The 23,785-nt window shown below is 37.1% G+C and overlaps 1 protein-coding gene across 1 annotated transcript in view; it reads left to right on the forward strand.

Annotated features, from left to right (window-relative positions):
• Nucleotides 1–23,785, forward strand: part of AR (androgen receptor) — a 181,953-nt gene that overhangs the window by 83,897 nt on the left and 74,271 nt on the right. Inside the window, exon 2 of the mRNA XM_082610314.1 lies at nucleotides 20,520–20,671. Coding sequence (XP_082466440.1) covers nucleotides 20,520–20,671 — 152 coding nt within the window. The remainder of the gene's footprint in view (nucleotides 1–20,519; nucleotides 20,672–23,785) is intronic.

Raw genomic sequence — 23,785 nt, forward strand, 5'->3', positions numbered from 1 at the left:
AGATTGCTTAAACATTTAATAAAATTACAGATCCTCAGGTCTTACCTGTAGCTTCAGATTCAGAAGACTCTGGGCTAAGTAGAGGTGGGATCAGATCTCTGTACAGTTGCCCCTCACTATCCACAGGGAAATGGTTCCAAGACTCTTGTGGATACCAAAATCCACAGATGCTCAAGTCCCTATATAAAATGGTGTAGTGTTTGCATATAACCTATGCACATCCTCCAGTATACTTTAAATCTCCTCTAGATTACTTATAATACCTAATGCAATGTAAATGCTATGTAAATTGTTGTACATACAGTGTAAATTCTTTGTAAATAATTTCCAGCATGCAGCAAATTCAAGTTTTGCTTTTTGGAACTTTCTGGAATTTGTTTAATGAATATTTTTGAGCTGTGCTTGGTCAAATCTGTGGATGCAGAACCCGCAGATATGGAGGGTCAACCGTATTGCTAAGTAGCTCTTCAGGGAATTATGATCCATCAGTGAATTAGGCCACTGCTGTAAACCATGGGGTGTTCTGAGAGCTCTTAAGGAGAGAAGTTACGGAAACAAATATTTTAGATAGGATTCCTCTGTGATCCAGTGTAATTTGTGGATTGGAGAGGATCGGACAGGAGGCAGAAAGATGTGAATAAGAGAGTTGCAGTTATTTTGAAGGTAAGGTTGTGTGTGTGTATGTGTGTATTTGTGTGTGGGGGGTACAATTTAGGTAGTAAAATTAACAGATAGTAGTCACTGATTGACTGGATAGTGATGGTGCATGGGATACATTGAGGAAATGTATTACAATAAGTCCAAGATGACTTATAGTTTTCTGGGTTGAATCATTGGGGACTACCATCCCCTGTGAGAAACTATGGTCTAATAATTGGTCTTGGAGTTAGAGAAACCTAAGTTCAAATCTTGCAGCCATCATTTACTGTCTATGGATCTTGGGCAGAATGCTTAAGGTTGCTTAACTTCAGTGTTCTTTTCTATAAAATGGGGATAATCTTACATTTGTTGTAAAGATTAAATGAGGTTAAGGTATATAGAGTGCAGTATGGTAGCTGGGACATATAAGTACCCAGTAAATGTTAGCTGTTATTATTATGCCATATGTTGGGATGTATACTGGAATGATATGGGGTAGGGGATTTTTATTCTCTTCCATTGACCCCCTCTCCCAACAATCAAAATCAGTATTATGCTGGGGATCAAAACACTTTCCCAAGTGTCAAGTTAATACCTGGCCTTGTTTTGCCTTGGGGCAGGCCTTGCTGTTTGTGTGTTTAAGAGAGCAGGGTAAGCCCTTTTGCTGGTGAGTGTCTCAATGAGGCTGTTTTACTAGATCCTGTAGGTTCTTTAGGCCAACATGAAATGTCTAACCTTGGATTTCCTGGTTGTGGACTGAGCTTGGAATCTCATCAGCATTTCATTCCTACCCATGTTGTGTCTGCTCTCATGGTTATATCTTCCTTCTTTGGGTTTCTGAAGCCCTCAGACACTTTGCTGAATATTTTCACATTTCTTAAGCTACATTGTGTTTTCCCTGACTCAGACAAAGTCACAAAATGACTTTAAAGTTGTTTTTTTCAGTGCTTTCACAAATTTTGCAAAAAGGATAGCAGTGGCTGCTGCTTTTCTGCCTTAACCAGTAGTGTCTGACAGAGGAGGAAGCAGTATGGTGTATTTCAGAGCTCACTGGACTGGGAGTCAGATGCCTTGAACTCTAGTCCCAAGGAGAATTTGGGATGGCATGAGGAAATTGGGGATAAATGATAATTTATTTTAAGTGTGCCAGGCCTTTTTCTGTATATTATCTGATGCATTTGTCACAAAACTCCTTTGAGGCTGGTATATTATTTTCCCCACTTTATAGGTAATGAAATTGGTGGTAGGGAGGTTAGGTTCATCTTGTGGCCAACATCACATGGCTAGTGATCAGTAATAGTGGGATTCAAACCCAAGTCTCTCTACCCCCAAAGCCTTTCTTTTTTTTTTTCTTGTGACAATGCAACTTACTAGAAAACATCATTTACTCTGAGCTTCATTTGCCTCATTTGTAAAATGGGTGCTGTAACCTTTGCTCTGTATGACAGCAAATCTTCTCAGACTTAGGATAGGAGACAGCAATATTTGTATCTTTGGGTCTTTAATGTATTCTAAGTGCCTCTCACAGTGCCTACTACCTAGTAGGGCACTCAGTAAATATTTGCTGATTTCTTTCTAGCAACAGGATAGTTTCATAATGGATGAAATCAATTTTGGGGGCTGCTATACTGTTTAATGCTATTACCATCTTTTCAAAGGGTTCTGGAGTATAGCTGAGTGACTGTTTAATGTTGGTCATTATATAGATAGTGTGGTGGACAAAGCATAGGTTTTGGAGTTAGCCAGATATGCATTCAAGTCCTGACTCTCCTACTTTACTAGCTGTGTGATCTTGAAGAAATTGTTCAATGCCTCTGGCTCTTCATTGTAAAATAGAGATATTCTACATACCCTGCAGTAGTAGTTGTAAGGATTATGTGCTGTCAACAGTGCTTAACAGATAGTATGTTCTCAGTAAATAGTCTTTTTAGTATCAGATCTCCAATGGAGGATATGAGGAAAATATTGGTCCAATAATATTTAACAAGTAAATTAAAATCAAGTTGTTTTCTCATTTCCTGCTTTCTTGACAATGGATTCTGGAAACAAAGAATGTGGAAACGGCTCTCAGTCCTCAGATTTGATGACACTGCAGAAAGGAATCTGGCTAGTTCTTATGTGACCAATTGGTTCTGATGGCTCAGAAGCCATTGGAAAGATTTTGGCTCACAGAATACAACAGGTGTAGCTTGGGAGATACAAGGACATGACTGTAGTAAGGATTCACTGTTCAGACCCATTTCTGAGAGTGATTTCAGGGGAAAAGGACAGCTGTCACTTTGGTGGGCCATACTGATAAAAGTTTTGCTCTTTTAGCATGTTTGTCAGTGATAAAAACTGCAGGAAAATGGAAATCAGCAGTAGGCCTATTACTGCCTGATGCATAGTGACATGTATTTTTTCTATTCATCATTGTGTATTGTGCAAAGCAATCTCTTAATGTCAGGTTTTAGACTTGAGTATGTATTAGAGACATGGGCATCTGATCTATTCTAAATGTTTGACAAGTATGTAAAACACCTAGTTTGGTTAGTAATAAGATTTAGTACATGGTGGGCTTTCCTCCCTAAACCCCTCAGACAACACACACAATTTTCTGTTTCTACAGTAATCACCATCTTGACCCCTTTTACAGTATTTCCCTTTCTATACCTTGCATTAACCATTCAGGCACTTGTCATAGCCCAAAATGAACCCATGAAAGCTCTTAGAGGATAGGGGTTATGTCTTCCTCATCTTTACATAACCACCATGTAGCAGAGCTGTCTCTTCATAATGTATGAATAGTATGAATTTTTGAATGGATGAATGAAGAGTATGAGCAACCTCTTCTCCCCTTCATGATGTATGATGGAGATTAGTGTGTGTATACTGGGGGAGGGCTGATTCTCGTATCATAAAAAAATATAACCTGACTTGGAAAACAAGGCTTCTAGAATGGAAAAGTGAATACTGCCATAAATCTACCCTTTCTTAAAATCAACAAACACACTAGCAAAAATTGTGAAAGTGAACTTTTCCAGATCTCTAGAAAGGAAATAAAGGCTTGCAACAAATCTGAGGAAAATTTACTCAAGTAAAACTGTTGTATGTTCTCTGATCACAATGGAAGTAACTAGAAATCAATAACAGAAGGAAATTTGTGAAATTCGCAAATGTGTAGAATTAAACACACTCCTTAATAAACAGTGGGTCAAACAAAAAAATCACATGAGAAATAAGAAAATACTTGAGATGAATAAAAACAAAATTGTAACATAACAAAGCCTAGGGGATACAGATACGCTAAAGCAGTACTTAAAGGGAAATTTATAGTGATAAATGCCTATTTCTATGGTCTGAATATTTGTATCCCCACCTAAATTCATATGTTGAAATCCTAATGCCCAATATGATGGTATTAGGATTTGGGGCCTTTGGGAGGTACTGAGAATATGAGCGTGGCACCCTCATGAGTGGAATTAGTGCTCTTATAAAAGAGGCCCCAGAGAGCTTGCTTGCCATTCTGCCATGTAAGAATACAACAAGAAGTCTGCAAACTGGAGGAGGGCATACACCTGACAATGCTGGCCTCCTGATCTCACATTTCCCACCTCCCGAACTGTGAGGAATAAATTTCTTTTATTTATAAACCACCCAATCTGAGGTATTTTGTTATAGCAGTTAGAACAGACTAAGACACCTACATTAACAAGGAATAAAAATCTTAATAGCTTAACCTTCCACTTTAGGAAACTAGAAAAAGAAGAGCAAAATAAAAACAAAGAAAGTAGGAAGAAAGATTAATGAACATTAAAGTGGAAATAAATGAAATATAGGATAGAAAAAATCAATAGAAACAATGAAATAAAAAGTTGATTCTTTGAAAGATCAACAAAATTGACAAACTGTTAGGTTAACTATGAGAAAAAAAGAGAACTCACATTACAAAATTGGCAACGAAAGTGGGGACATCACTACCTACCTTAAAAAATAAAAAGGATTTAAGGGGAATGCTATGAACAACTGTATGCCAAAAAATTACATAACCTAGATGAAATGGAAAATACCCAGTAAGACACAAACTATCCAAACTGACTCAGGAGGAAATAGAAAATCTGAATAGTTCTATAACAAGTAAATAGAGTGAATTACTAATAAAGAAACTTCCCATAAAGAGAAACTCAGATCCAGATGTTTTCACTGGTGAATTCCATCAAATGTTTTAAGAAGAATTAATACCAGTCTTTCACAAACTTCCAAAAAATAGAAGTGAAAGCACTTCCCCCAAAATGTTGTGGTTCTCCAAAACCAAAGATAACACACATACACACACACAAACAAACAAAAAATGAAAACTAGAGACCAATATCAGTTCTGAATATAGATTTAAAAAAAAATCCTCAACAAAATGATAGCAAACCAGCAACAAATAAAAAGGATTATAATGACCAAGTAGGATTTATATCAAGAATGTAAAATTAGGATTTATCTCAGGAAGGTAAGGTTGGAAAATTGGCTAATAAATATAATGCACCATATTTAAGAGAATAAAGGCATCATGATCATCTCAATATATGCAGAAAAGCATTGGCAAAATCTCTAACACTCTTTCATGATTAAAACAGTCAACAAACCAGGAAAAGGAGAGAACTTACTCAAACTGATAATGGATATCTATGAAAAACCCAGAGCTAACATCATACTTAAGAGTGAAAGAATGAAAGCTTTCCCTGTAAGATCAAAAACGAGACAAGGATGTCCGCTGTCACCATTTCTATTCACCATTGTATTGGAGGTTCTAGCCAAGGAAATTAGACAAGAAACAAAGTAAAAATCATCCAGATTGTAAAGGAAGAAAGAAAAACATCTTTATTCAGGATGACAAATTGCTAGAAAGATACAACCTGCCAAGAATGAATCAAGAGGAAACAATAGCTTGAACAGACCAATGACTAGAAGTGAAATTAAATTTGTTAATAAAAGCAAAAAAACTCCCAGCATACAAAATCAGGACTGAAGGTCTTCATAGGTGAATTTGTACAAACATATAAGGAAGAATTAATGCCAGTTCTTCTCACACTATTCCAAAAAATTGAAGAGGATGAAAGACACCCAAATTCACTCTAGGAGGACACCTTTACACTGATACCAAAACCAGACACAGAGACTACAAAAAAGAATATTATTGGTCAACTCTTTGATGAATATAGATGCAAAAATCCTCAACAAAATATTAGCAAACTGAATCCAACAATATATAAAAAGAATCATATGACATGATCAAATTGGATTTATCCCAGGAATGCAAGGATAGTTCAGCATTCACGAATCAATCATTAATATTAGCAAAACAAAAGGAGGAATAAAAATCACATGATCATCTCAATAGATGCAGGAAAAACATTTGAAAAAATTCAACATCCATTCATGATGAAAACTCTAATCAAAGTGTGTATAGAGGGAAAATATCTCAACATAATAAATGCCATTTACAACAATCCCACAACCAACATTATATTCAGTGGTGAAAAGCTGAAAGCCTTCCTGCTTATTCAGGAACAAGACAAGGATGCCCAGACTTGTCCCTTCTATTTAACATCATATTGGAAGTCCTAGCCATAGCAATCAGAACAAAAAAAAAAAAAAAAGAAAGAAAAGTTATCTAAATTGGAAGGGTAAAATTGTCACCATTTGCAGATGACATGATACTTTATATATGGAACTGTAAAGTCTCCAGCTCAAAACTGTTGGAACCAAGAAATTAATTCAGTAAGCTTCCAGTATACAAGATTAATATACAGAAATCTGTTCAATTTCTATATGCTAATAATGAAATAACAGAATTTTTAAAAATCTCATTTAAAATTGTGTCAAAAGAAAAATATACCTAGGAGTAAACATAACCAAGGAGGTGAAGGAACTATACTGTGAAAACTATAAAACATTGATGAAGGAAATTGAAGATTATACAAAGAAATGAAAAAAAAATCCTGTGCTCTTCGATTGGAAGAATTAATATTGTTAAAATATCCATACTATCCTAAGCAATCTACAGATTTAATGCAATTCTATAAAAGTATCCATGAAATTTTTCACAGAACTGGAATAAATCATTCTAAAATTCATATGGAATGACAAAGTCCCCAAATTGCCAAAGCAACCTTGAGAAAAAAGAGCAAGGCTGGAGGTATTACCCTCTCAGACTTCAGACTATTACAAAGCTACAGTAATCAGAACAGCATGGTACCAGCACAAAAACAGACATGTAGATAAATGGAACAGAATAGAGAACCCAGAAATAGACCCAAACATCTATGGTCAATTAATCTATGACAAAGAAGGCAAGAATATAAAATGGAGGAAAGATTATCTCTTCAACAAGTGGTGCTGGGAAAACCTGACAGCCACATGTAAAATAATGAGATTCTAACATTCCTTCACATTATATGCAATAATAAAATCAAAATCTAAAGACCTAAATGTAAAAATGAAAATCATAAATGTCCTAGAAGTGAACATAAGCAGAACACTCTTTGACATAAATCACAGCAATGTTTTTTTGGATTGGTTTCCTCAGGCAAAGGAAACAAAAGCAAAAATAAACAAATGGGACCTAATTAAATTTAAAACCTTTTGCCCAGCAAGGGAAACTGTCAACAAAACAAAAAGACAATCTACGGACTGGGAGAAAATATTTACAAATGATGTGACCAGCAAGGGCTTAATATCCAAAGTAAATAAACAGCTCATACAACTCAATATCAAACAAACAGCCCAATAAAAAATGTGAAAAAGACCTGAATACACATTCTTCCAAAGAAGAAATACAAGTGGCTAACAGACACATGAAAAGATGCTCAAAATTGTTAATTATTAAAGGAATGCATATCAAAACAACAAGATATCACCTCAGACCTGTCAGAATGACCATTCATCTAAAAGCCTACAAATAACAAATGTTGGAGAGGATGGGGAGAAAAAAGAATCCTGTACACTGTTGGTGGGAATGTAAATTGCTGCTGCTCCTATGGAAAACAATGTGGAATTTCCTCAAAAAACTAAAAATAGAACTACCACATGATTCAGAAATTCCACTCCTGGGTATATATCCAGAAAAAATGAAAAAAAGTTATTTGAAAAGGAGCATGCATCCCACTGTTCATAGCATCACTATTTACAATAGCCAAAACATGGAAGCAACCCAAGTGCCCATCAATAGACGGTTGGGTTAAGAAGACGTGATACACACACACACACATACACACACACATACACACACACAATGGAATATTATTCAGCAATAAAAAAGAATGAAATTCTGCCATTTGCAGCAACATGAATGGACCTAGAATACATTATGCTTAGTGAAATAAGTCTGACAAAGGAAGACAAATACTGTATGATATCACTTATACATGGAATCTAAAACATAATATAAATGAATGTATATGCAAAACAGAAACAGACTCACAGGTATAGAAAACAAAAGTGTGGTAACCAAAGAGGGGAGGGACAAATGAGTAGCATGTGATTAACTAATACAAACTACTGTGTTTAGTAGATAAGCAACAAGGATTTGTAAAGCACAGCAAATTATAGCCATTACCTTGTAATAACCTATAACAGAGAATAATTTTCAGAAATGCTGAATCACTATGCTGTGCAGCTGAAAGTAATATGATATTGTAAATCAACTATACTTCAATTACAAAAAAAATTATAAAACACTATGGAAATAAATTTAAGGTGAAAATCAATTTAATAATATTCTATGTTCATTGATCTAAAGATTTAATGCTTTATTTTATTTTTATTAAAATATAGTTAATATAGCTTCAAGTGTATTACATAATGATTTGACATTTGTATATATTGTGAAATGATCACCATGATGTCTAGTAACCATCTGTCCCATACAAAATTGTTAAATTATTTATACTGCATATTACATTGTTGTGACTTATTTATCATATTACTGGAGGTTTGGATCCTCTCAACCCCTTCACCTTTCCCCTCATCCCCCAACACCCGTTCATCTGGGAACCACACGTTTCTTCTCTTTATAAGTAATTTTTTGTTTTGTTTTTCTTGTTTGTTTTTCTTGTTATTTATTTATTTATTTTTATAGCCAAGGACTACACTCTTTTTCTAAGTTTTGTTTATTTATTTTTTAATATTTATTTATTTATTTTGACTGCACTGAGTCTTAGTTGCAGCACATAGGATTTTTAGTTGTGGCATGCTGGCTTCTTAGTTGCAGCATGCAGACTTCTTAGTTGTGGCATGTGAACTCTTAGTTGCAGCATGCATGTGGGATCTACTTCACTGACCAGGGATTGAACCCAGGACCCTGCCTTGGGAGCATGGAGTCATACCCACTGGGCCACCAAGGAAGTCCCTTTCTTGTCTTTTATATTCCACATATAAGTGAAAACAAGCAGAATTTGTCTTTCTCTATCTGACTTATTTCACATAGCATAATGCCCTCTAGATCCATTCATGCTGTCAGGAATAGCAAGATTTCATTTTTTAATGGCTGAGTAATATTCCACTGTGGTGTGTGTGGTTGTATACCATATATTCTTTATCCATTCATCTATGGATGGGTACTTAGATTACTTCCATATCTTGACTATAGTAAATAATGCTGCAATGAACACAGGGTACATATATCTTTTTGAATTGGTATTTTTGTTTTCTTTGGGTAAATATACAGAAGTGAATTGCTGGATTGGATGGCAGTTCTATTTTTAATTTTTTGATGAACCTCCGCATTGTTTTGCCTAGTGGATGCACCAAAATACATTCCCACCAACAGTGCACAAGGAGTCTCTTTCCTCCACATCCTTGCCAACAGTTGTTTTTTGTTGTATTTTTGATGGTAGCCATTCTGACAGGTGTGAGGTGGTGTCTCATTGTGATTTTGATTTGCATTTCCCTGATGATTAGTGATGCTGAGCATCTTTTCCTGTGACATTTGGCAATCTGTTTGTCTTCTCTGGAAAATTGTCTACTGAGGTCTTCTGCCCATTTTTAATTGGGTTGTGTTTTTTTTTATGTTGAGTTGTGTGAGTTCTTTGTATATTTTGGATATTAACGCCTTGTCAGACACATCATTTGCAAATATTTTCTTTCACTCAATAAGCTACCTTTTCATTTTTTTGATAGTTTCAGTCGATGTGCAAAAGCTCTGTAGTTTAATACCATTTGTTCCCATTTGTTTATTTTCGCTTTTGTTTCTCTTACTTGAAGAGGTATATAAAAAATATAATGCTAAGACTGATGTCAAAGAGCATACTGCCTGTTTTCATGCAGGATTTTGTTATTTCACATCTTACATTTAATTCTTTAATCCATTTTGAGTTTACTTTTGTATATGGTGTGAGAATGTAGTCCAATTTGATTTTTTTGCCTATAGCTATCCAGTTTCCCCAACACTGTTTATTGAAGAGGCTATCTTTTCCCCATTGTATATTCTTGCCTCCTTTGCCTCCATTAATTGACCATAGAAGTGTGGGTTTATTTGTGGGCTCTCTATTCTGTTTCACTGATCCAATACCATACTGTTTTGATTACTGTAGCTTTGGAGTATAGTATGAAATTACAGAGCATGATATCTACAGCTTTGTTCTTCTTTCCCAAGACTGTTTTGGCTATTTAGGGTCTTTTGTGTTTCCATAGAAATTTTAGAATTATATTTTCTAGTTCTGTGTAAAATGCCATTGGTATATTGATAGGGATTGTTTTTTTTTTTTTCTTTTTGCGGTATGCGGGCCTCTCACCGTTGTGGCCTCTCCCGTTGCGGAGCACAGGCTCTGGATGTGCAGGCCCAGCGGCCATGGCTCACGGGCCCAGCCGCTCCGCGGCATATGGGATCCTCCCAGACCGGGGCACGAACCCGTATCCCCTGCATCGGCAGGCGGACTCTCAACCACTGCGCCACCAGGGAGGCCCAATAGGGATTGTTTTGAAATTGTATATTGCCTTGGGAGTATGCTCATTTTAACAATATTAATTCTTCCAATTCCTGAGCACGGTATATCTTTCCATTTGTTTGTGTTGACTTCAACTTATTTCATCAGTATCTTTTAGTTTTCAGTATACAAGTCTTTCAGCCTTGGTTAAAATTATTCCTAGATATTTTATTATTTTTAATGTAATTGTAGATTGGATTGTTTTTTTATTATTTCTCTTTCAGATAGTTTGTTATTAGTTTATGGAAATACAACATATTTCTGTATTTTAATTTTCTATCCTGCCACTTTACTGAATTTAGTGTTAGTTCTAAGTGTTTAGTGTGTGTGTGTGTGTCATCTTTAGGACATTTTATATACAGTGTCATGTTATCTGCAAACACTGACTGCTTTATTTCTTGCTTTTCCAACTTGGAGTATTTTTTTACCCATTTTTCTTACCTGATTGCAGTGGCCAGGATTCCAGTACTATGTTGAATAAAAGAGGAAAGAGTGGGCATCCTTGTTTTGTCCCTAATCTTAGAGGCAAATATTTTAGCTTTTCACCATTGAGTATTATGTTGGCTGTAGGTTTGTCATATATGGCCTTTATTATGTTGAGGTATGTTCCCTCTAGATCCACTTTTTTTAATCATAAATCATTGTTGAATTTGGTCAAATGCTCTCTCTACATCTGTTGAGAGTAGCATATGATTTTTTTCCTTCAGTTTCTGAAGTGGTGTATCACAATGATTGATTTGCAGATACCAAACCATCCTGTATCTTGGGATAAATCTCACTTGATCTTTTTTTTTTTTTTTTTTTTTTTTTGGCCATGCCACACAGCTTGTGGGATTTTGGTTCCCTGACCAGGGATCAAACCCGAGCCCTCGGCAGTGAGAGCATGGAGTCCTAACCACTGGACAACCAGGGAGGGAATTCCCTCACTTAATTATTGTGTATGATACTTTTGATGTATTGTTGAATTTTGTTTGCTAATATTTTATCGAGTATTCTTCCATTTATGTTCATCAGTGATATTGACAGGTGATTTTCTTCTTTTGTGATATCTTTGTCTGGTTTTGGTATCCAGGTGATGCTGGCCTCATAGGATGAGTTTGGAAGCATTCCTTCCTCATTTTATTTTTTTGAATAGTTTCAGAAGGATAGATGTTAAATCTTCTTCAACTGTTTTGAAGAATTCACCTGTGAAGCCGTCTGGTCCCGGAATTTTCTTTGTTAGGATTTTTGTATTACTGACTCAACTTTATTATTGTTAATTGGTCTCTTCATATTTTCTATTTCTTCATTATTCAGTCTTGGGAAATTATATGTTTCTAGGAACCTATCCTTTTTTTCTAGTTTGTCCATTTTATTTTTGTATAAGTATACATAGTAATATTTTATTATATTTTGTATTTTTGTTGTGTCAGTTGTAACTTTTCTTTCACTTCTGATTTTATTAATGTGAGTCCTCTCTACTTCTTTTCTTTCTTTTCTTTCTTTTTTTTTTTTTTTTGCGTTACATGGGCCTCTCACTGTTGTGGCCTCTCCCACTGTGGAGCACAGACTCCGGACACACAGGCTCAGCAGCCATGGCTCACGGGCCCAGCCGCTCCACGGCATGTGGGATCTTCCCAGACCACGGCATGAACCCGTGTCCCCTGCATCGGCAGGTGGACTCCCAACCACTGTGCCACCAGGGAAGCCCTCTACTTCTTTTTTGATAAGTCTGGCTAAAGGTTTATCAAATTTATTTATCTTTTCAAAAAGCCATTTCTTTCTTTCATTGATATCTTCTATTGTCTTTTTATCTCTATTTTATTTATTTCTGTTCTGTCCTTTATTATTTCTTTCCTTCTATTAATTTTGGGTTTTGTTTGTTCTTCCTTTTCTAGGACTTTTAGGTATAAGTTTTAGTTGTTTATTTGATATTTTTCTTGTTTTTGTGAGATAGGCTTCTATCTTTATCACTATAAAATTTCCTCTACAAAATGCTTTTGCTGCATCCTGTTGATCTTGGATCATTGTGTTTTCATTTTTCTTCAGGTATTTTTTATTTCCTCTTTGATTTCTTCAGTGACCCTTTGTTTGTTTAGTAGCATATTTTTAGCCTCCATGTGTTTGTGTTTTTTCCAGTTTTTTTTTTTCTTGTTGATTTCTAGCCTCATTCTGTTGTGGTCAGAAAATATTCTTGATATGATTTCAGTATTCGTAATTTATTGAGCTTGTTTTTTGGCCTAGCATGTGATCTATCCTGGAGAATGTTCCATGTGCCCTTAAAAAGAAAGTATATTCTACTGCTTTTGGATGAAATGTTCTATATAGATCTATTAAGTCCATCTGATCTAATGTGTACTTTCAGGCCTGTGTTTCCTTACTGATTTTCTGTCTGGATGATATTTTCATTGATATACATGGGGTGTGAAATCCCTCTACTATTATTGTGTTACTATCAGTTTTTCCCTTTATGTTTGTTAATATTTGCTTTATGTATTTAGGTGCTCTTTTGTTGGGTGCATATATATTTACTATTGTTATATTTTATTGTTCAATTAATCCCTTTATCATTATTTAATGTTCTTAGTCATCTCTTGTTATATTTTTTTAATATCTATTTTGTTTGATATAAGTATTGGTACTTTAGCTTTCTTTTCATTTCATTTGCATGGAATACCTTTTTCTGTCCCTTCACTTCCAGTCTGTGTGTGTCTTTCAATCTGAAGTGAGTCTACTGTAGGCAGCATATATATGGGTCTTATTTTTTTTTGATGCATTCATTCTCTCTATGTCTTTTGACTGGAGCATGTAGTCCATTTACATTTAAAGTAATTATTTACTCATTGCCCTTTTGTTAATTGTTTTTTGGTGTTTTTTGCACTTTTTTTCTTCTTCCTCTGTCTTCCTTTTTGATTTGATGACTTTCTTTAGTGTTATGTTCGAATTTCTCTTTTTTGCATGTGTTCCTTATGTTTTATATATATATATATATATATATATATGTATATATAAAATGATAACGATTTGATGTTGATCATCTCTTAAGTTTGAATGCATTCTAACAACCCTACATTTTTATCACCCCCCCCAAACATTTGATGTTTTTGATATCATATTTTACATCTTTTTGTTTTGTGTATTCTTTACCTACCTATTGTGGATAGATATAGATGATTTTATTACTTTTGTCTTTTAATCTTAGTACCAGTTTTATATGTGGCTAATCTATTACCTTCACTATATCTTTGCCTTTACCAATGAAATCTTTTATCACATACTTTTCATATTTCTAGTAATGGTCTTTTCTTGCAGTGTGGATTTAGTGGTAGTAGACTCTTTTCACTTCTTTTTGTTAGTGAAACTTTTTATCTCTCCTTTAAATCTGAATGATAACCTTGTTGGGGAGAATATTCTTTGTTGTATGTTTTTCCCTTTCATCACTTTTAATATATCTTGTCATTCCCTTCTGACCTGCAAATTTCCTGCTGAAAAGTGAGCTGATAGTCTTGTTAGTCTTTCTAATTGTTTATTTCTCTTGCTGCTTTTAAGATTCTCTTTAACTATTGCCATTTTATTTGTCTGCCTTGGTGTGGACCTTTTGAGGTTCATCTTGTTTGGGACTCTTTGTGCTTTCTGGACCTTGATGTCTGTTTCTTTTCCCTGGTTGGGGAAGTTTTCAGGTATTATTTCTTCAAATAAGTTATCTGCCCCTTTCCCTCTGTCTTCTCCTTCTGGGATCCCTATAATATGAATGGTAGTACACTTGATGTTGTCCCATATGTCTCTTAAATTGTTCTCATTTAAATTATTATTTTTTCTCTTCAGCCTGGGTGATTTTCACTACTCTGTATTCCAGCTTGCTGATCCATTCCTCTGTATCACCTTATCTATGGTTGATTCCTTCTAGTGTATTATTTATTTCAATTATTGTATTCTTCAGCTCTGTTTGGTTCTTATACTTTCTATCTCCTTGTTAAAATTCTGTTCATCCATTCTTCTCCCAAGTTCATTGAGCATCCTTATGATCATTAACTTGAACTCTTTATTGGATGTATTGCATATCTCCATTTCATTTAGTTCATTTTCTGAGGTTTTGTCCTGTTCCTTTGTTTGGAATATAGTCCTATGTCTCCTCATTTTGCCTAATTTTCTGCTTTTATTTCTACTTATTAGGCAGATCAGTTACATTTTACAGTCTTGGAGAAGTGACATTATATAGTGGATGTTCTATGAGGCCCAGCAGCACACTGCCCTGTGTTCACCAGTGATATATGCTCTGAAGGTGCCCCCTTGTGCATGCATGTGTCCTTCTTTTGTGGCAGGGCTGACTACTGTGGGAATGCTGGTAGGTGGGGTTGGTTCCCAGCCTGGTTGGCTGCCAGGCCATCCCTTGTGCAGTGGCTTGATGGTGGGTGGGGCTGGGTCCTGACTCAGCTGGCTGTGTGGCCCAAGGGTTCCTGGGGCTGATGCCAGCCCCCTGGTGGGCGGGGCTTGGCCCTGGTATAGCTGGCTTCAGATCCTGTTGTGTCCCAGGGCTGGTGCTGGTCTGTGGATGGGGATGGCTGGACCCTCATGCAGCTGCCTCTGTGACCCCAAGAGTCTGGTGCTGGTGCTGACTAGCTGGTGTGTGGAGTTGGGTCCTGCTGCGAGAAGATTTAGTATTGTTAAGATTGTAATACTTTCCATGGATTCAAGGCCATCTCTCTCAAAATCCCAACTTACTTCTCAGCAATGGTGTGAGCTGCTTTACCTCCAGAATCTCACTGAATCTTCATAGCATTCTTGTGAGTTCTATATTTCTTTATGCATTTTGCATGTGAAGAAATTTAAGCAAAATGACTTGTTCAAGGTCATTCTGTTAGAAAGTGGCAGAGATGACCATGAAAACCAGATGTTGTACCTGTATACCTTCCCACTTCAACAAAAGGCGTTATTAAAGAGAACTGGAGAGATATGACATAAGCTCGGGTAATACTTTTTTAAAAAAAACATGATTCTCTTCTTGGACAGACAGTTATCAAATTTAGAATCTCAGGCTGTCAGGGGAAAAGTAGATACAAGTCTTATGTCATTACTTTGTCAATTTTTCTACTGAAATACTCTTTATACCCCCAAAGAAGTAGGCACAAGTGATCTATGAGGAGAAAATAACTTTGAACTCTTTGATTTTTATCTTAAAAATTCATGTAAAGTCTTCATTATATCCCACAATGTGATTAATAAAAATATTTTTTTAAATTACTCAACATCAGGAAAAATATGATGTTCTGTAAAGATGTTTGGTGGTTTCCTAAATCCTTTTTTTGTTTGAAAAGTACAGAGGTATGTATAAAAATGTTATACTTTTACACATCTAGCCTTTTTTCCTTCTCTCTCCACCTATATTTACCTTTCCCTAAGAATACTATATAGCCAAGAAGGATGGTCTTTTCTATTTTAAGACTATAAGACATTTTCCTTTTTTATGGTAAGACAAAAGGTAATGGCATCCTAGACTTATAATGCAGCTACCATGTGGCAGGCATAGAGGCAAGGGCTTAACATTTGTTATTCAATGTAGTTCTCACAAAAGCCCTCAAGGGTAGAAAATATTCCCACTCTCCAGACTAGGCAAGTTGATCTCAGAGAGCCTAATTACTGGGCCCAAGGTTCAGTGGTGGAGGCAAGATATTAACCCAGGTCTGGCTGGCTCAAAAGCCCTGCTGAGTTTACATTCTCTCCTAAACAGGGAAAACTGATCTGTGACTTTTACAATTCATCCTGGTTCCACAATCACTGAGGGACTTGCTTAAATTAGCCAGACCCCTTAAGTTATCTAAAGTATCCTCACGTATGAGAGACAGAGAAACAGAGAAAGAAAGAGAGGGAGACAGAGAGAGATCAGGGGAGAGAAAGAGAGAGAGTGAGATTACAGCTGGGTGCCTAGGGTTTCTGAACCCAACTTCCTCATTATTGAGCCGGCATTTGTAAGCCTATAGCTTCTAGTAAACCACTTTTATTTAATTAATTGTGAAACCATTGGAGAATAGCAAGTTATGTTCTTGTTTGGAAAACTTCCATGCTATGTGGCAGGGCTTTTGCTTCAGACTTCATAAAACTGAATGCCCAGCATTGGGATAATAAGTGAGCACATAACACAGGGGAGGTGGTAAAAAACACAATGTTGCATGCAAATTCTGCACTTACTTATTCTCAAAGCAAACCTCTGCTGTGCTTGCAGTTAGAATTTTATGCAGGGAGATGTTAGAAACTCCTGAGGTTTTTCTTTTAATTTTTTTATTGTGTTCTGTTATAACCATACAATAAACATGTAACATGCAAGTTACTTATACAGCATAATAATAAAACAAACACTCATGAACCCTGATTAAGGAATGAGAACATTAACACTATTTTTTGTTTACTAGTTTAACTAACCCCAGGACCTAGAATGGTGCCAGGTATGTAGCAGGTGCTTAATAAATTTTTTTTAATTAATGCATAAATCAGTTTGTATCTTCCTTCCTTATATCATTACCCCACAGCCTCCCCTCAGGGATAACCATTGTTCTATATTCGGGGTTTATCACTCCCTGGCATTTTTATGTCTTTTCATATATATATTCCCAAATTACATATTGTTTACTTTTGCTTCTTTCCAAACTCCATGTAATGGAACCATATTGTATGTATGCTATTATGAATTGCCTTTTATGCAACGTTAGCTTGTGAGATTCGCCTATTTGTAGATATATTCTCTTCCTTGTCATTGCTGAATTGTACTTTATTGAATGAGTATGATATAATTTATTTATCCTTTCTCCTCTCAGTGGATGTTTATCATTTCTGCTTCTATAAACAAAGCTGGTATTTCCATTTCTGCATATGCTTCCTTGTACAAATGTGCACAAGTTTCTCTAGAATACAAACCTGGGAGAGGGACTGAAGTTTCAATTCTCATTTCCAGTGCTAGAAGATCAATCAGTCCATGAGTCACTGCAATGTGCCCTTTGTTCACACTAGGCCAGGGTCAGTGGGAATCCTTTCCAAATCATTTTGCCAGAGAGAGGAGGGAGGAGGTAGGCAGAGACTGGCCTGGTAAGGTCAGGAAATATCTCAGGCCTCTAGCCAAAGTGGGTTGTAATTAGGAAAAATTCAAATTCTAAAATTGCCTTCATTGTTTCTCCTACTCTTCCACCTACTTTATAGCTATTTTTGTGTGAGGTGTATTTTATTAAATTCATATCTAATAAATAAAGTGATGAATTTCTACAGTCTTTAAGTATTGATTATACATTTGATTAATTAGATTATTTTAAATAATTTGTGTTGTATTTTAAATTTTATTATGGATGAAAATTTCTATTTTTAAAGGCTCTTTCCAAAAAGACCACTTATTTACTTTATGCATGTTCTCATTTTGTTTATCTAATATTTACTCTTCAATCATATAATAATAATTACTGTCATTACCATCATCATTTAATTCATATATACACATATATACCTTTATACCTTTCAAAATGCATTTCTGTCTTTGAGGTACTTTCTCATTTGTAGCAACATGCACTCTACTTTATTATATCATCTACTATGTTATTTTACAGTTCTTTGCTTCCTGTCTTTCTTCTCTACTAAAGAGCATGTTGCTTAGAGGCAAGGATAATATCTTGATCATCACTATATCCCAAGCACTTAGCCCTGTACCTGGTCCATAGGGCCAGGTGCTAGGATTTGAGTTGAATCAACCTATCTAATCTAGACCTTCAGTCTCATAACATGGCTAGCCGTTGGTTACAAATCCACACTTTGTAGTCAGACTTACCTCGGATGGTAACCTGGCATTTCCACTTACTAGAGGAGTGATCTTGAACAAGTTTACTTAATTTTCCTGAGCATCAGCTTCCTCTCCTACAATATAGGGATGATACAGAACTACCTGGCAGGGTTGTTATAAAGATTAAATGAGATGATATATTTGAAATAGCTTGGCACATAAAGTGCCTTAATACATGTCCTTTAGATTTTAACTGTATTAGTTACAGAGGTCATAAAATGTAAGAAGAAGATTAAGACACTTAAAAACAAACAAATAAACAACAGCAAAAACCCTCTGCGTCTTCTCCTTGTTTCATGAATAAGGATGGGGGCACAATTTTTACCCAAGGAAATGACATTTTTAGCCAAAGGAATGACATTCTTAGCTTTTGACCCATTTGTTTATGGAAAGTGAGCTCTTTTCCTGTGGAACTTGTGGCCCTCCTAGTCTTGGTTTGGTGGACAGACTCCTGCTGGCTTTCCAGTTAAGGTAGGAAAGGGAAGGATTATGGGGAGAAGAGATAGGCTGCCATAATCGGCTGCTGGGTTTGCATATGAGCAGAACTTTCTGAGTGCTTTCTGTTGTACTTGGGATATGAATAAAAGCTAAGATTTGTGTCTTAGAGATAAAGTGCTTGTCAAGTGTAGCCTGAGTGAAAGCCTTCTTGGTCTTGCCCTGCCAGGGCTGCTCACTGAGCATTGAGAGGAGGATAACCTTTCATGCTCTTTTGGGATTCTGATGACTGTGCTGAGTATGATAACCAAAGAGCCATGGGTAAAAAATGAAGGTGAGTACTGAGAAGACAATAGGGTAATGGAAATTGTGTTAAATTTGGAGTTAGAGAGTCCTGGGCTTGGGTCAAATAGTTTTGAGCTTTTCTTCTCTGAATCTGACTTTCTTCATCTGATATAATAATGAGAAAAAAATGTCTCACAAAATTGTTTTGAGGAGTTGAAATCACCCAACACAGTGAACAGGCTTATTTTCCTTCCTTCTTTGCTTAGTGAGAAAGAAGTATTTATAAAAACGGTGGCTGCATTCCTTTGGATGAGAAAATATGCAGTTGTAACCTATCTGTGGCAGATTTACCCAAGAAGTCACTTACGTTTTGTTTAATGATTAGACTTAGGGCATAGAAGAGAAAAAAAGTTGACCTTTGGGTAGTACAAACCATGTTCCATTTGTTTAAACTTGAATTAATTACCATGGGAGACTAAGAGCTACCTTTCCATTAAGGTTTTAGGATTGGCTTTCTGGCCCTCTCCTTCAGTCCACTTGGAAGGACAAAGACACAGATCCTCTTGGAGACAGGCGGTTAAACTAGGTGACCTGTGAAGCTCCATCCTAGCCCAAGGAACCTGAGTATTCTAATGGCTAAGTGTTGAGATGGTTGCCTGAAAGATTCCCAGCATCATTGTGCATCATTTCACAATAAAATCTGGCAGAGGGATTCTGCTACTTTATGTTATAGAATGTGGGTGGGGGATTTACATGTGATCTAGATAGACTCCTAAAGAAAGTGAGGGAATGGAAAAAAAGACCAAAGAAGAATGGTATGATAATACTAATCATGATCCCTCACTTCTGTATTCATTTCAAGAGCTTTTTATACTTTTGTTTAATTCATACCTCCACTCACACAGCTCGGTAAGATGGGTGATAATTATTCCTACTTACAGATGAGAGTGAGGCTCAGAGAACTAGAGCAAAGCACATCAAAGTGCTTTGATGCTTAGTCTGGTTTTGCCATAGGTCTCCCTTTGGATAAGGTAAAGTCTTAGGGCTGAGTTCATACCATTTAGTTACTCTGAAATTATTTCCTGACCAACAACTTAAGTTAAAGACCTTAACCTCAAGTTTCTGCCTTCATCCTTCCCTCATGTAGACATAGCCTATGAGATTGGCTGATTCCAGAGAACTTCTCACATCCTTTCACAGGATCCAAAAGGGCTCTGTCCACATGACAGGAAACCCTACAAACATAATCCCTAGGAGAAGTCCAAGGAAAATTCAGCTCCACCCTGACTCAGTTAAGCAATAAATAATAATTTACATGTGCACTTTACTGCTGAAGACTTCAGACTTCTACCCTCCTGTTTCTGTCAAGTACTGACATGTGTTGCATTTTTCCTCTTGGGTCTTTTCAGTTTGGAGACTACCAAGGACCATGTTCCGCCCATCGACTATTACTTTCCACCACAGAAGACCTGCCTGATTTGTGGGGATGAAGCTTCTGGCTGTCACTATGGAGCTCTCACTTGTGGAAGCTGCAAAGTCTTCTTTAAAAGAGCCGCTGAAGGTAAAGGGTCTTGGACACTAACTTCTGTTTCCCTTTCTCCTTTATATTCTAAAAAGAGACACCAGTCTATCAGGACCCAGGATTTTATTATCTCTGAGACAAGGTAACGGGCAGGGCTGGTTCAAAGAACCTAAGAGCCTTAAAAAAAAGTCAGTTTCCATACTTGCTGGTCCCCTGGCTTTGGCAGCCTTGGTAGTATAGGCAATGTAGGCAATGAAGGTGGTCCCAGCTGGTGCTTGGAGCTTGGTGGGTCCTAGGAATGAAAGAAAAATTAATGATTTGAAAAGATTTAATTTCCTCCTTGCTTGTGTTCCATTCTCCTGCCTAGTGAGGGAAAAAATTGTCCTTATTAGAGAGGTTAGAAGTGGAGAAACCCCAACCGAATACCCAGCCTGTTCTCTGCGGTGAATACGAAACTGTTCCTTCATGAAGGCTTTCTGGTCTCGGCCCCAGAAAGGAAGTGTTCTCACTGTTCAGCAGACCATCAGTCTATGCACCTGCTCCCTCCTGCTGCTGCATCCTTGGGGCCTCTTTGCATTAATAGCTCCTAGGTAGATAAGGACCCAAAGTGATGAAACATTTTTATTCTCTCCAGAGACTTGCCCTCAGGCCCTGTCCATTGGTCCAGAACCGTAAGCTAAGTTGAATCTTATATTTGGCTAAGTGGGCTCAAACCCTGGCTCCTTAGTATTATTTAGCTTAAAACAATTAATGTCTGCTTAGCCCCCAGAGGAGCTCAGGCTGCATCTTACAGCAGGAACTCACACTTCCAGACCTCCTATATATACTAGTGCATCCTTCCTTCCCAATCTCCCTGGGCTTAAGCCTCCTACCCATCCACTTCATTCCGCATCCTGTACTAAGAGCTTTCTTCTCAAAGGGACGTTGATGAACAGTTTCTAGACAGAGATGCTCTGCTCTTGGAGCAGACCCATTTGCTAAACACCACTATTTACTCCTGCCTCCATTTTCCACAAAGGAAGTACTTCCTGCCAAGACCTTTTTCTTCCTTCTCACTGGCCTAAAAGTTTTGAGTTCCAAGTCAGAATCAAAGCAGACAGCTTTTCCTTATATAAAGGCTGCAATCCCTGAGGACAGTCTTGAAAGTGGCAGGTATATAGGCCACACCTTTCAGCAGGAATATGATGACACCCACCAGAGGACAGCAGAAGCACCATAGAGTTCTTGGCATCTAGAGAAAAGGTAGAAAGTGTGGGCCCTTTAACTGGTCTCCCTATTGATAGCCTTTTCACCATTTTAACCAGATGGCAGGAACACCTATAAAATGGAAAGCTATTTTGTTTTCTTCCAATCCCCCAGGCAACAAGGAGACAGCTAGCATTTAGTATTAATGAAAATATGCTGCATGTCCCACCCATAGCTTTGAGTGGCACATTGCTACTGCTTACACTGGACAGTATGAAGTCCAGGGCGCCAGTGCCTAGGCGTAGGCAGTTTGGAAAGAGACAGAGAGCAGTGTCTTCCTTTCTTAAGCGTACTCGCAAAAGAATGGCTGTCAGAAAATGAAATGAGGAGTAGCTCCAAAGACTTCAGATCACCCCAACTTCTCCAGTGAGAACCTGTCTCTTCCCCATATCCTGTCATCAGGTAGGCCCCATCTATAGAGCAGAGAATGAACCACAGCACCCATCTAGAGCTAATGTGTCAGCAAGCCCAGGCACCACAGTAATAGCAGCCATATTAGATGGGAAAAGAGTTCAAGAAAGCAAGCAAAAAGCAAATTCAATAGTCAAATAGATTAGATTGTATTTGATGCTGCCTTTGGGTTTTACAAATCTGGGTCATGATATTGTTGCTTTTGGAAAACAGTGGGAATGATCAACCATATTGTGAAAGGGAAGATTTTTCTGTCATAACTATTCCACATGGGAGCTTTCTGAGGAAGTTAGGGCTGAAGGAGGGAGACAGGCAGAAGGGCAGCTGGCAGGGCTGCCTGGGAGCAGCTCTGCTATTATGTGGATCTTGTACTATTTGAGAACAAGGAAGCTGGGGGGAGGGGTAACCACTCATTACTGAGCACTTGGAAGTCCATCAAGGTCTCAAAATTCTTCAGTCCCTAGAATCACTTGTTAGGGAAACTTGGTGATATTTTATTTGAGAAAATGAGACTCTATGAACTCATGGAGCCACATGCTCTCAACTGCTTGAAATATTAAAATTTCCAGTGGATTCATTACAAAACTATGGAGCCCATTGGTTCCTTTGGAATGTGAACCCCAGGTTCAGTCCTGAGCCCTTTGAGGGACAGGAGAATGTGGTTTAAGAAAAAAACATGAAACAAAACAAAAAAAAACCCTTATTGGTGTTTTCTTTCACCTCCCATCTGTAAAGCTTGGTGGCTGGAGTTTACTGCCATTATTATATCTATTTGAAGGCAAGGGGCTGTCTTATTACCTGCAGAGAACATTTATTGATTTTTTTTTTTTTTACAATGTGTCTTTATTGCTCAAATGGCCTTTCTGAAGGTGATTGTGAATCTGCCTTGTTGAAACTTGGAATTCCACCTGTCTTGGAGGGAGTGGGAGCACAAATCTTTTCTTCCTCATTTGTCTGTCATTGTCAGTAAGTTCAGATGGAGTATTCAGAGTGTTGATTACCACTTTATTCATGGTTTCAGAAATCTCTGGACTGGGCACAGGTACAAGACTTAAAAGCCTGGCACGTCAGACAGAAATCCATTTCTAGCTTTGGTAGCTCATAAACCATGAAGCTTTAATGCTGTCATTGGTGCAAGGCTCAGCACACAGACAATTGTAATCTAGCCAGGTTTTCCTGTTGAGGAGGAAGAAGAGAAGAGAGCCCCACATTTTCTCGTTGTCAGTAATGCTGGGAGTTCGGGGTGATGGTGAGGCTAGTCAGGGAAGGATCTGAATATTTTGAGATTAAAAAATAATGGTAATAGGTCAAGGGGGTAAAAACCACTAAAATCTGCTTGATGGAAACTTAGCGAAAGAATGTGTTTGTGTATGTGTGTGTGTGTGTGTGTGTGTGTGTGTGTAAGCACATTTGAGTGGATGGTCTGTGGATTTGAAACAGGCATGTAGAGAATCAGTTAGTGGTGGGTGGGTGGGATGAGTGGGGAGGTGAAAGGGG

This window comes from Mesoplodon mirus, assembly GCF_964341445.2.
Source record: "Mesoplodon mirus genome assembly, chromosome: X".
Taxonomy (NCBI): domain Eukaryota; kingdom Metazoa; phylum Chordata; class Mammalia; order Artiodactyla; family Ziphiidae; genus Mesoplodon; species Mesoplodon mirus.